We start from the raw sequence: 14381 nt of genomic DNA, 5'->3' as shown, positions 1-14381 counted from the left end.
GTCACATAAGCCACAGAGTTCTCTTTTGCTACCCACTGAATTATAGGAACTTCCATTAAATTGCAATCTCATTTGGCAGGGAACTGTCATTCTTACTACAGTAATGTATCTAACACAATTGTGGATATCAAAAAAATAAATCATGATCCCAGCATCAAAGCATTTAAGCATCTTACTACTAAATCTTCTGGGATCAGGTTTCCATAATGAGGCACTTATATTTGCCGGCCATCCATCTAGCAACATATTCTATTCAGCTCAACTCCCAAAGGCTGTATAAGTATCTGCACATTTTATAACCACCCACTGTAAAGATTTTTAACTTAAAAGAACATAATTTTCTGCACACTGATTGAATTATTTGCTTAATTGCCAGAATAAAGTTAAGAACGTGGATTAACATTTTGAAATGTTTCCTTCTCACACTGGAACAAAGAACTAACAAGTGGAAATACGTTATTCCTTTGGATACATAGATAATGCTATTTCTCACAGAGTATGCTGGACACTTGCACAATGGACATCTGGCAAGGGGAGAGAGTCATATATGACAGTAAATTATGTGAACTGATTTCTATGATGACTACCCCTGATTTGATTTATTAGGCTGGGGTTTTTGAAAAAAGTTAGAAGAGTTCAGCACCAAACTCTAAAAATCCCTGCCTACAGGTATGATTAACTTAATGAAGAAACTGATAATAGGATTATTTCATGCCCAATAATGATGACAGTACTCAAAACGGGTGGAAGCTACAGGGCTTCAACCTTATACAAGATTTCCTCTCTACAACATGTGTGTTATTTAGTCATTGTTATTTCAGAATTGCTTTACAAGAAAAGGAAGTGCCAGGAAACAAGAACAGAGACATCAGCTTGTTATGCACCCACCATATAGTGGCTTTTTCTAGTTGTATTTACCTATTTTGTTTATGAGAAAGTGGTAATCAGTGTCAAAAGCATTACTAAAGTCAAGATAGATCACATCTTCCACTTCCTCCCATTCACAAGGCTTGTTATCCAGTCAAACTCATCACATTGGTTTGACATTATTTGTTCTTGACAAATCCATGCTGTTACTTATCACCTCCTTAACTTCTAGATGTTTGCAAATGATTGCTTAATTATTTGCTCCATTATCTTTCTGGTTACAGGAGTTAAGCTGATGAGTCTAATATCCCAGGTTGTCCGTATTTCCTTTATAGATTGGTACTACTGTATTGTAATACACTGCCCTTAAGTATAAAAAAATTCTAAAGACATGCAGTAAATTATCCTACACACACACACACACACACACTCTCTCTCTCTCTCTCTCTCTCTCTCTCTCTCTCTCTCTCTCGCTCTCAAAATAAGGATGTAAACAGTTCAACTGGTAAGCATCACCCCAGCCCGAATAGGAGCAGCCCTCCCGCCCAGGTTGAAGGCTGGTCCAGCTCGGCTGGGCCACTGTTAACTGGTAAATACCACCTAGTAAGGTGACACAGTATGGCCATCCCAGCCCCGGCCATCCCTTGCCTGCGATGCATCTGGCCTGGCCCTGCATGAATCTCTGCCCATGGGATCCTAAGTAAGCAGTTAACTGGTTAAATATTATGTTTAACAGGTTAACTGATTAAATGGGATTTTATATCCCTAATCCCCACACACTATTACAGATAATAATTAAGATTTCTTGCATTTTACAAAATCTCAATTTTGGTTAAACATTCAACAATTAAAACCTTCTCCCCCCCTTTTTTTTCCTCATGCGCATCTGAGCAAAGATGTATTTGTTTTAGCTCAACATGAACATAACAGTAAATCTGATCTCCCACTGAATCTCTTGCCCTTTTCCATATCCCCATCCCCACCGTCATCACCTTCTCTGTTATGTTTAATTTACATTACAAACTCCTTGATGAAATGCTATTACACAAGAATATTCTTCCCTCAATATATTGTTTAAAGATAATGACAGTAGAGCATTTACTTTACAACTATGCCTTTGAAAATCTCACCCAAAATTCTTAAACTATAATTTGAAAGAGAAAAATTCACCTGGCATATCCTGAAGAGTGTGATTTCAAAGCATCATAGAAATCCACCAAAATTTCATTGAGCGGGAAGATATATTTCAGCATAACCCTGTGTTCATCAATGTATACCATGTCCTTCTGAACAGCCCTGCGAGCCTAATAAATATGACACTTTAAAAAATATGCTCTCTTCAGTAGAAAAGTCTCACAACACTATAAAGAAAAAAACAGGCAATTTGGGGCTACTATTACACAGATTTTGGCAACCAGTCATGACACAGTTTTGAGTAGTTTTTTTTAGTAGCTCTGTTTAGATGCCCAGAATTTATGGAGAATTACAGCATTCAATAAGTGGCTATTTAAGACAAATGGTCCATAAATCCATTTCATGCACATATTTTCTAATGCCTCTTGCCTCATCATTGAAAATCTTAAGAGCTTCTGCTGTTGCTACCTAATGCTGCAAGTAGTTCTTTGTGGGTCAGCCTTACACATTCAAGGAGCCCCAGCAAAGACAAGGTTCTGTTCACACACAGGAAACCAGCCATGCTCGGGGGCTTTTAAGATCACGCCCAACTCTTGGCTATTATTCCTATGATTCAACAGTCTGATTTTTATATATGTATTTATTTTATTACAAAATGCCTTCATACTACATACTTTGGGCACAAATGTAATAGATGTAGTAGTATATTAGGGATGTTGAAATGTGTATAATTAAGTAACCATTTAACTACTAAAAGTTTCAGGTTGACTACAGTCTGTTGCAACACACTGCTGCTTCTGAAAGTCCCCTATGCATAACGGGAGCCTCTGCGTAACTGAAAGCTAACCAATGAGCCTAGACTCTTCAGTTAACTATGTACATGGTGACACTTTCACATCCCTATAGCATATGATCCTGAATTGTATACACTGTTATTTGTACACATAAAAGTGTTTTGTAACAAAAGTTTGTACATACAACAGTACATAAAATATAGCATTTAGGTACAATTCTTTTTTAATTTAATTTAAAAAAAATACTGCAAATAAAATGGGTTTTAAAACATGTATTGTGTTATTAAGGGAAGCAATATGTTAGTTTTCTTAAATGGAATTGTTTGAATAGCTGACCACAATTTCCATCCTCCTGTTTTTTCCTACATCTACTATACATGGCAGAGTCAGGTGAAGCACATCGTATCTACTAAGGAAGTGAATAGTTAGCCAGTTATCCAGTAAGCATCACCATTACCAGGTAATGACGAACCATTATCTGGGGGCAGCCCTCTGTCTGCGGCAGGCTGGCTCCCAGCCCACATGGGTTGGGAATCAGCAGCCTTGAGCAGAGCTGGAAGTAGCAGCCTGGGAACCCATGAGTCCTGCTCCCGGGCTGCCATTCCAGCCCAGTCATGACAAGGCTCCCCCACTTGTCCCTGTTTAATCAATTAATCAGGTAAACATAACGTTTAACTGGTTAACTACTTAAACAGAATTTTACATCCCGAATATATTTGTCAGAGATACAAGAAACTGAAAGACTCCCTAAGTCAAGCAATAGAAACTGCTGCTGTTCAGGTCTGCGACTAAAAATTATGTTTCATTTAGAGATGTGAAAGGTTAACATCTGCTACAGGCTGGGGGGCTGCTCCAGCCCTGTGGGACCCATCATGAACAGAGGTACTCCAGCACAGCCAGAGCAGCTCCTGTCCATGGCGGGCCCTGGTGTGCTGCAGGCAGGGGCTGCTCCAGCCGGGGGTTAGAGGGGAGCAGAGAGAGGCGGAGGGGCTCTCTCCACCGGTGCCTCCTTTAATTGGTCAGACACTACATAAATCAGTTAACCATTGAAATGGGATTTTACATCCCTAGTTTCATTACTGTACTCCTTTATATGATATACCTAATACTTCCAGCATCTCCTGCTGTCAATAGTCTTCAGCAGGAAAGCAAACTGGCAAAATCTCCTCCCTCTTATTGGGAGCTGGAGTTGTTGAAAAGTACTCTCCATGGTTGAGCCAGAGCAGCATCTTTCATTGCTTGATCTTGTATGCAATGTTGTAGCCATGTCAGGCACAGGACATTAGAAAGGCAAAGTGGGTGAAGTATTATCTTTTACAGAACCAATGTCTGTTGGCGAGAAACTTTTGAGCTACACAGTTCTCTTCTTCAGAAGTTGGTCCAATAAAAGGTATTACCACACTAGATGATCTTGTAAATCAGAAAAGTGATGAATCAGATCAGAGAGCTTTTAATTTTGATTTTATCGGGAGAGTTGTTATTACTAAATATTTCTATGGTGCCCATGACTGTGTTATCTAGATACCACAAGTAGTTTAACAATGTATTCACAAAATTAAAATTCTATACAAACCTGACACAGAGTTATTATTTTTCCAATATATTCATCAGGTGTTATGACAGTCCCCAAAACAATTGGCTCCAAATATTCAGATACTGAAAATTTATCAGGAAATTCAGCAGGATTGATAATAGTAATCTCCTCTTTTCTGTGTTCCTGCAAAAGTATACATAAACCAGCTGAACCAAGAACTTGCTTCCACAAGAATCCTTTTACAAGTATTTCTAGTGAACTTTATTCTCAAGTCACTGACTAGAGTAAATACATTTTTGGAAATATCTTTCAGAAAATGACACTTACATTATTATTTCTTGTTTCATAAATTTTTGATGCTCATTGAGTATAAAGAAGCAGCATCCTTAGACTGTAAAGCTATCATTGCAGCCTCAGATATTAATCACTGTTTGGTCTAGTAAGGCAAGTCACTTATTGTGTCCAATATCAGTAGTTTAAAAACCATACACACAAGCACAATTTTATCTCTAACTTAATATAGTCCCAAATATAGTGGAACAAAAGAGTATTTACTTTAAAAAAACAAAAAACAAATAGGCATCATGATTATGGTCCCAATTCTGCAAGCATTTCCCTTTAAAATCCAGCCTTTTGTCACCCCAGAATTAAATCAATGTTTATTTTCAATCAAACAAACTATGCTGCAGAGCAGCTATAACCTCTCTTCAGAATGTTGTGCTGGCTTACAACTGTCCGAGACAGAACATCAGGAATGGCTGCCCGTCGCAGGGAGCCATAGCCTGTAATACCTCTGAGGCTGGTATAGGGGGCTCTGTCTGTGAGGTGGAGTGTTTTCCATATAAGGGCATGTAAATTAATAATCTTCCCCTGCTCGCTCCACCCATTGCAGTAACAGATCAGCCAGTGGGCTGACTGGTGCTCAGGCCTGCTACTCCACCCACTGCAGCAAAAACCAACCTATGGGGTGATAAGTTCACAGGCAATAAAACAGGCAGGCAGTCCCTCTCTCACTGGGGATTCGCATTGAGTGAACGCCTGGCCTGATCACCCAGACGCCTTGCACCCCCCGCTCTTGAGTCTTACTGAGCGTACTCCGAGTTGGTCGACCCGAGTGGAGACAGTTTATGAGCGTGTGACCGGTACTTGTGTTCCTGCTGTCTCCAGAACTGGTATAACCACCCCCCCCCCCCCCCGCCATCATCCCTATCCTAATTGATTTTTTAGTTGTCCTTATTGCTTGCCAAGTGACAGTGGCTAAAAAGTTACTAAGTTAGTTTATAAATAGTTGTGGTTTAGGTTTTTTACTGTTTCCTTGTATAAAGTTGTGTAAATAGTCAGCCCTATGGATAATACCAGTGTTAATTCAACTGTTCCTAACCCCTGGGCAGTTATTGGGAATTATTGTGATTTAGAAAAGCCTCAGGGAATTGTTTTGTGTTGTCTGGCAATCTGTTTAATTTTTGTTCTGATGATTGTCTGGCGCCATCAAAATAAAATCAGTTTGTACTTTTTGAAACCCCCAGTTGTGGTCTCATCCTTTCCGGCATCCCTTCGAACCTCGTGTATTACGGGGACTGACAACAACAAACCAATATATAATTTTGATTCATTTGAATCCACAGAAAGTAAAGGGGAATGAAGAAGTGAGAACTTATCAATTTATTAAACGGTGTTAGTTTTAATTGTAAAAAATCTACAAGGATGTCATTGTGAATGAAAAATTGACACATAAAACATATATACTCATAGACTTCAAGGTCAGAAGGGACTGGCATAATCATCTAGTCTGACCGCCATACATATAAATGAGTTTTTATACTGCACTTACAAATATCACTAATTTCCAACCTGTGTGTGTCAATCACAGTATTTCTAGAAGATTTTCCCCTTTTAAAACAACACATGAAAAAGGGGGGAAGCTGAACAAAATTCCACGCTGTGAGAGTATATACATTTTATTGCAATTGTTGGAGGATAGACTTGTGAGTGATGTGATTATCCCAAATTCATGGCAAGTACGATTCTAAAGCACTACCAAACATCACATTTCAGTTTCTGACTGGCAAATTTTAAAAAAGTCAGTCATTTGGATTAGTACGCTTAAATACTGAATTCTCATCAATTCAGAAATATGGGAATAAAAAACACAATATAATTAGAATTGCCTAAATTCCATGCAGCCTTATCTATTGTCAATGGTTATTGTAATAGCAGTAAGTTAAAGGAACTGACATACAAGAGCACTATACCTTTGTTTAAAAAAAAAAAAAAAAAGTTTAAAATCCTTTCAAGTTTTCCCTATGAAAATTCATGCTCCATCTAAGCCATAAATGTTGAAAGGTATTCATAAATACCAATGAAAATTTCACACAAACTAAATTTAAAGGTCATTAAGGCTGAAACACAGCACATAATTCAAGGACTAGGGATGTAAATGCATAGACAATTAACCGATAAGGCTGGGCTTATCAATTAATCTTGTCAACTACACGCATTCTCCCCACCTTGCTGCCTCTGTATCAGAGGCCTCAAGAAAGAGAGGGAGGTGGGAACTGGTGCCCATGGGGAGCCAGCTTTTAAACCAGCTTCCCATAAGCACCAAATCCACCTGCCCCCCCCCCTCCACACACACACACACACACACACACACACACACACACACACACTGCTGCCTCTGATAGAGAGGCAGCAGCATGAAAGGTGAGGGGAGCAGGCGGGAACCAATGTGTGTGGGGAGCCGCCTTTTAAGCTGGCTCTCCACAAGTGCTGGCTCCGCAGACCTACCTGTCCCTCTTGCTTTTTCCTACAGAGGCAATGGGGGGAGGAGAGGGGGCAGGCAGGAGCTGGGAGGAGCCTGCCTTAAAAGCTGGCTCCATGGTGCCACCTGTATCCTAACCCTTGCACTGCTGCCTCTATAAGAGGCAGGAGGGGAGGTGTAAGGCAGCCAAAAAGCAGCTTCTGTCTGCGGTGATCCCAGGATCACCATGGGCAGAGGCTGCTCCGCAGCTGCAACCCCTGTCTGTGGGGTGTCCAACTCCCTGTGGACGGAGGCTGCTCTGGCATCCCACAATGCAGCCTCTCTCCGTGGTGAGCCTTGGCCTGTCACGGACAGAGGCTGCTCTCTCTCCGCAAGGAGCTCAGACAGAAGCTGCCACAGAGCAGCCTTTGTCCGCAGGAAGCTTAGACCCAAGCTACCACAGAGCAGTTTCTGTCTGCGGTGAGCTGGTTTTAAAAATAACTCCCCTTCTGGACCAGTTCCTGCATGCTACTCCATGCTGCTGCCTCTGATAAAGAGGGAGCAGTGCAGTGTGGTAGGGTGTTCCTTGGGAGAGGGGCTGGAGCACACTGGTAGCCTCCCCGCCCCCAAGGACTATTGAATGGATGTGTAACTGCTAAAATTTGATGTGGTTAGATGATTATTCAATTACACGCTAACATCCCTGTCAAGGACTAGCAGTCAACAAACAAAATTAATAGGCAGGTTTGAAGAAAAAAAAAAGGAAGTATTTATTCACACAACACACCGTCAGCCCATGGAACTCTGTGTAGTGGATGTTGTGAAGCCCAAGACTACAAATGGGTTCACAAAAGAATTAGATAAATTTCAAGGAGGATAGGTCCAAAAATAGTTATGGACGGAGGATGGTGTTCTTGGTCTTTGTCTGCCAGAAGTGGGGAAAGAGCGACAGGGAATGGATTGCTTTATGGTTACCTGTTCTGTTCACTACCTCTGGGGCACCTAGTACTGGCCACTGACAGGATACTGGTCTAGATGGACCTTTGATCTGACCTAATAAGATCCTCCTTATGTTATAAAGGTAAATCGATGAATAAGACATTTGGCCCAATTTATTTTTTATCCTCATTGTTCAATGAGGTCCCTTTGATGGGGGCAAGTAACCCCACACTGGAGTATAAAGGGTTAAAACAGACTTAGGAGAGGGCTATGACTAGGAGCCAATTGGGATAGGGCTTGTAGCAGCCAATCAGTGTCCAGCAGCACTGTATAAAAAAGGATGGAGAGCTCTCTCTCCCTCCAGCTCTGAAGGGACCTAGCTTCCTGCTAGCAGGGGTACATTGGAGAGAACAGTGCTAGGGGAAGGCAGGGTGAGACGGGAGCTCAGGCCTAAAATCCTAGGCTGAGACCTAGCAACAGGGATCCAACGAGGTACTTGAGCTGCAGAGGAGCAGCCAAGGCAAGAGAAGACAGCAAGTCCAAACACACTGGACAATGAGTAGCCCTTTCAGACTGAAGTTTGCCCGTGAGGCAGGGGCTAGATGACAACTTGCTGTGGGTCACTGAGGCAAGGTTGATATAAAGGTTTGGGACTCCTTTGGAGGGAAGGACCCCCAGAACCTGGGGGTGCTGCCACAGAGCAGTACCTCGAGGGAAGGTCACTGTGGTCGGAGAGAGACACGGGTCCAGACAAGTAGTAAAGAATGCACATAAAGTTTACAGAGTAGATGAGACCGCCAGGAGAGGGTGCTCAAGGCTGGATTGAGCTAATTCCCAGAGTGACCAGCACGAGGCGTTATAGTGGTAAGTCACAATCTTGGTACAGTGCCGTTGCCTTAGTCATTGTAATACATTCAACCTAACACTGAAAAACGGTACTTTCATTATTCACTATATATTGACTACATTCTGCTACAAGGATCAGGAGTCAACATTATCAAACAGAGTTATAAATTAATGCTTTACACCATTTGACTGCAGGGATCCCAGACTTTTAGGTGGTATAAAATTGTTTCTAATTTAAACAATTTGAGATAGGAGCCACCAAAAACACTCACAATTGAAGATTCTGGTAAAAGGAAAGATGATTCTCCAAAAATGTTATTTTAAAGTCAGATCTCTTGTACTATTAATTTTTTTGCTTACTAGATCATTTTCAAGCTGTCCAGCATTGTATAACATTTATAGTGTGAATGGTCTACAAGACACTAGACCTGAAATCAGTCACTAGTCTCATCACTGAAGGAGTGTTATTTTAGCACTGGTCTTACAAAAAGTTGTGGATTTAAGGATTAAAAGTCACATTGGCCTGATCAGCTTCACTTTTCTGAAAGTTACCCTTTAATCTAGGGGCTGTGTGCATCTAAAGGGATTCACTGAACCACATGGTCTATAAGAAATTGCTTCATAGCATGACTGCATTTCTTCTCTCATCTTTGAACATCAGTGAATGCCAGTTTTAGTCACTTTCAGGAAAGTGAGACAGGACAGCATGCAATGATTTGGGTTAAACTGTAACTGAAAATCTACAGCTCAGAAGAAAGTGACATTTCAACATTCTGCATAATTGTATCACTGCAACCCATGATGAAGGGTACTGAAAAGTACATTGTTCCCATGGAACAGGTATACTCTAGTTGTCAATTAAAATCAACAGGAAATTTACGAGTTTTTGAATGGCATGCTGAAGAAGTGCTCGTTTTCTCATGAGACAGCACTAAAGTCATGAAAAACTGAAAGAATTGCTGTTTTATTCTTGACTGTATTCTAATTAAAATAATTCCCCTCTGTGTTTCCTGCCAAAACAAAAATGATACATATGAATCACAAAATTCTTTTCAGTTTAATTGAAATCTTGTTACAGCTTTTCAAAGAAAGATATGAGGCTTTTGAGAGGATCTACTGTCTATATAGCATCAATCTTTCAGAACTAAGATCCAAAGTAATTTAGAAACAGGATCCCACAGGGAGCACAATGTAGACATAATTACAGGCAGTCCCCAGGTTACGTACAAGATAGGGACTGTGGGTTTGTTCTGAAGTTGAATCTGTATGTAAGTCGGAACTGGCGTCAGCCGCTGCTGAAACTGATCAGTTTCAACCGCGGCTGAATCTGGACGCCAGTTCTGACTTACATACAGATTCAACTTAAGAAACCCAGGCGTCCCCAAGTCAGCTGCTGCTGAAACTGATCAGCGGCTGATTCCAGGAAGCCTGGGGCAGAGCAACTCTGCCTCGGGCTTCCTGTAGTCAGCTGCTGGTCAGTTTCAGCAGCGGCTGACTTGGGGACGCCTGGGGAAGAGCAGCTGGGGTACTGCTGGGTTGCTCCAGTAGTGCGGCTCCTCGGCGCTACTGGAGCAACCCAGCAGCACCCCAGCTGCTCTGCCCCAGGTGTCCTGATTCATCCGCTGCTGAAACTGACCAGCAGCGGCTGAATCAGGACGCCTGGAGCAGAGCAGCTGGGGTGCTGCCGGGATGGTCCGGAGCGGCGCTGCGGGACCAACCCGGCAGCCCCCAGCTGCTCTACCCCAGGGGTAGGCAAGAAAAGCCTGGTCTGCTGGGGGGGGGGGCACTAGCTGCACCCCCCCCCCCCCCAGCAGACCAGGGAGACGGGGAGCAAAGCCGCGGAGCATGCCCGCAGCGGGACAGCCCAAGCGCGCCCAGGCTGTCCCACTGCAGGCGTGCTCCGCGGCTTTGCTCCCCGTCTCCCTGGTCTGCTGGTCGGGAGACGGGGAGCAAAGCCACGGAGCACGCCCGCAGGGGGACAGCTCAAGCGCGCCCGGGCTGTCCCGCTGCAGGCGTGCTCCAAGGCTTTGCTCCCCGTCTCCCTGCAGACCAGGGAGACGGGGAGCAGCTTTTCTCACCCCGGAGGACGGAGGCGGCGGACCACGGCGCATCTGGGCGTCCCGCCACTCCCGTCCTCCGGGGCGAGAAAAGTCCCGTTCGTAACTGCGGATCTGACATAAGTCGGATCCGCGTAACTTGGGGACTGCCTGTATATAAAAATAATATGTTATTTTCAGTGCTGGGTTTCCTAGCCTAAAGTAAGGAAGTGCCAGAATTAATGTTGCTTCTACTACACTAACTCTGCCCCCTTATGCTGATGTGTTATAGGTTTTTAGTTACATGATTACAAATTATGTTTTCCAAATAGTGGGTTAAATATGCAGTAGTCCCATTTTACAGACAGCTTAGCTGTGTTTATAGATTTGACAAATTTTTATAAATTTTTTTTAATGGCTACTACTACTTAATGGCTTACCTGATACTAGGGTCCCACCATATTACGAACATAGATTCTAATCTTAATTTACATAAGCTCTCAATGGATATGAGGCCTTGCTCAACAATAAATATTTTGAAGAGCGCAAAACACTAACTCAGTAGAACAAATGAGACTTGAGCTTATGATTCTATGGTTCCCAATAGCAACAAGTGCAGAATCTGTATTATCAGTATCCTGTGCAGTAGTATTCTAAGTGTGGCACATGAGCATATGTGCCATGCCCACAGAATAAATATACATTTTTTTTAATCTGTGAAGGAGTTAAAATTGCTACTCACACACATCCCAGCACAAACCTATAAAAGCTAGAAGATGCAAATTTAAGACACAATCTAGGAGAAATAGAATAAATACCTTCACTTCTGGCCTGACCAGCTTGCCCCTCCACCCACAGGCATACAACTTACCATTACACAACTAGGATATGTCTACACTACAGAGGGTTTTTTTTTTTTTTTTTGGAAAAACAGCTGTTTTTCCGAAAAAAACAGTTACGTCCATACTGTGTGTTCTTTCGAAAAAAAAAAAAAAATCGAAAGAACAGAGGGGTTTTTCCAACATTGGTAAACCTCTTTCTACAAGGAAAAAGCCTTTTTCCAAAAGAGCTCTTTCAGAAAAAGGCGTGTGTGAACAGGGAAGAGGGAGTTCTTTCAAAAGAAGAGGAAAGAGGAAAAAGCACAGGTACCCTGATGACCACTCCATCCATAGTAATCACAGATGAAATGCGAGTTAGTGTCCATTCAATGTGGACACTATCTTTTGATGCGCTTTGGCAGTTTGGATGGTCTCTTTTGGACAAAGTTTTTTCAGAAGATCTCTTCCAGAAAAGCTTCTTCCGAAAGAAGCCTAGAGCCTAGACAAAGCCCTAGTGTAATACCACATGCAATCTACTGCAGCCTTAATTCTTCCCTATTTGTACCCTTCTGCACACATTCCTTTTCCAGATTTTTTTCTCCAACATTAGTAGTTGTGGATGCTTGATATGCTAGAGGATAATTTAGCAAGGAGCGATAAGTGTTGAAGAGTCGATAAAGGGAGTGAGGGAAGGTTGGCATCTTTTGAAGAACAGAAATGATTGTGATGTGTGGTCTATAGTGTATAGTAATTGTGATTGCTAGGTGTTTAGCAACCCTAACTGCTTCCAAACAAAGTCTGTATATTAACTTCCTTGTTTTGTTAAACTCAGTTGAAAGTTGGCACTGGAAAGAATCTGTTCTGTCAGCAGCTCCACATGAAAGCTTCTCCAGTGCAGCACAAAATCTAATAGAAGAGTGTCTCTCCAAGTGGAGAGGTCTTTATGTGCATCCGTCTTCCTCAAATCAGGTTTGCATGCATCCACTCCCACAGATTAGGCTTGCATGCCCATACAGACATTATTATGGAGTTATGACTAGGCAACTATAGAACATGTAGGTTTCACAGCAAGACAAAGACAGATGTGATGGGGTGCCTGCCACACACTGGACTCTAAAGGGGTTAATTACCTCCTGCATGGCTTTCAAGGGTTCTGTCAATAAGAGAGGCACTGCAAGGAGCAACTAATCAGGGCCAGGCTGGCCCATATAAGAAGGGTTGCAGAACAGAGCAGCTTCAGTCATATGCTGAAACTTGAGCAGGGAGAAGGACTGGCTGTCTGGCAGGATGAACAAGTACCATGGACAGAGCAGTGCTGCAGGCAGAGACACAGGGAACTAAGAGAAGCTCTTGGTGGGCTGCAAGGATCTGCAGGCTGAGGCCATGAAGCAAGGGCAAAGAGGAAGGTGGCCCAGGAAAGTATAACTGAGGAGGCAGAGGGGGTGTACCCAAAGTAGTTCCTCCGGCCCCCATTCGTCCCTGAGGAAGTAATTGGGCTCAGGGACTGCGACATTCTCCCAGGACGGGGGAGCACAGAACACAGCTGTGTCACTGAAGAGGACACTGCAAGTCCTGGGAGTGAGGTGGGTCCCAGTGCAGAAGTGACAGCAGCAAGGCACCACCAGAAGAGGGCACACTGGCAAGAAGACTACTTCCCATGATAACTAGCAGGAGGCACCAGAGTGAAGTTCCACCCTGTCACAGCAGGAGATATAGTCAAATTTTCAAGAGCTCATAACTCAACCAATTCTGAACATGTACAAAAAGAGCCAGCAAAAAAAAAAAAAAAAAAAAAACTTCTTATTCCCAGAACTATCCCCTGTCAAATTCTAAAGTTGTGCTCCAAGTCATAGACACACTGGAGTCCATAGTGAAAAAAGAGCCCAAATACTTTTTTTAATGTACAGTACTAAGAAATCTACAAATAAAGGAGAGGACTGCTGCTGCTTCACCTGTAATAAGATACTGATCTAAAATGTATTTTACTGGTTTAGAAAAAAATGTAGGCTGCTATTCATTTCAAGCTCCATTAAATCAATTAAAATACCTTTATCAGTTTTGGTGAGGAAAGAACAGCCTTATATGGAACTGTAGGTGCAGTCAAAATGACAGATGCATTGTATTCTTGCTCCAATCGCTGATTAAAAACTTCCAAATGTAGAAGACCAAGAAACCCCAATCTGAAGAAAAAAAAAAACCACACCTTTTGCTATTCACAAATGTGTACTGTATTCCTATGCATTATTTAATGAAGTTCTAAAAGATTAAATCATCTGGCAATGTCAAGCACAGAATAGGGATGTTTAAATTCATTTATTTGTGTAAATGCATATCCGCTTTTAAGTTGGCTCCCTGTGAGCATCGGCTCCCATTTCCTGCTTGTAACCTAGAGGGTTAACCAATGAGCCTAGGCTCACTAAATATTCACTGAGCCAGAGTGAAAATGGCTCCACAACCTGGCAACTAAGGCACTCACCTGGGTTGCAGGTAAGAGATGCAAATTCAAATCTCCTTTCTGCCCAATTGGGATACTACCTTAACCCAGTGGTTGGTGAAACAGACATGCGCTCTTTCCCACCCACTCTTCCTCCTCCCCCCAAAACCTCATCTCTTTTGGCAAATCAAATCTGAGAAATTTCTCCCAACTTTACTGCAAGGCTTCTCTTGAACAAG

The 14381-nt window shown here is 42.4% G+C and overlaps 1 protein-coding gene across 6 annotated transcripts in view; it reads right to left on the bottom strand.

Moving 5' to 3' along the window:
• The window catches only part of GUF1 (GTP binding elongation factor GUF1), a 658241-nt gene that overhangs the window by 5868 nt on the left and 637992 nt on the right, over nt 1-14381 (bottom strand). For all 6 annotated transcript variants that reach the window (XM_089777856.1, XM_075930488.2, XM_075930489.2 and 3 more), the window contains 3 exons: nt 13756-13888; nt 4369-4512; nt 2038-2171 (listed from right to left, as the gene is read on the bottom strand). In XM_089777856.1, the coding sequence (XP_089633982.1) occupies nt 2038-2171; nt 4369-4512; nt 13756-13888 (411 nt within the window). The remainder of the gene's footprint in view (nt 1-2037; nt 2172-4368; nt 4513-13755; nt 13889-14381) is intronic.

Source organism: Pelodiscus sinensis, chromosome 4 (assembly GCF_052426305.1).
Source record: "Pelodiscus sinensis isolate ZL-2025 chromosome 4, ASM5242630v1, whole genome shotgun sequence".
In the NCBI taxonomy this organism is placed as follows: Eukaryota; Metazoa; Chordata; order Testudines; family Trionychidae; genus Pelodiscus; species Pelodiscus sinensis.
Note: the sequence above shows the minus strand (reverse complement) of the source record. Positions and strands in the feature narration are given on the sequence as shown.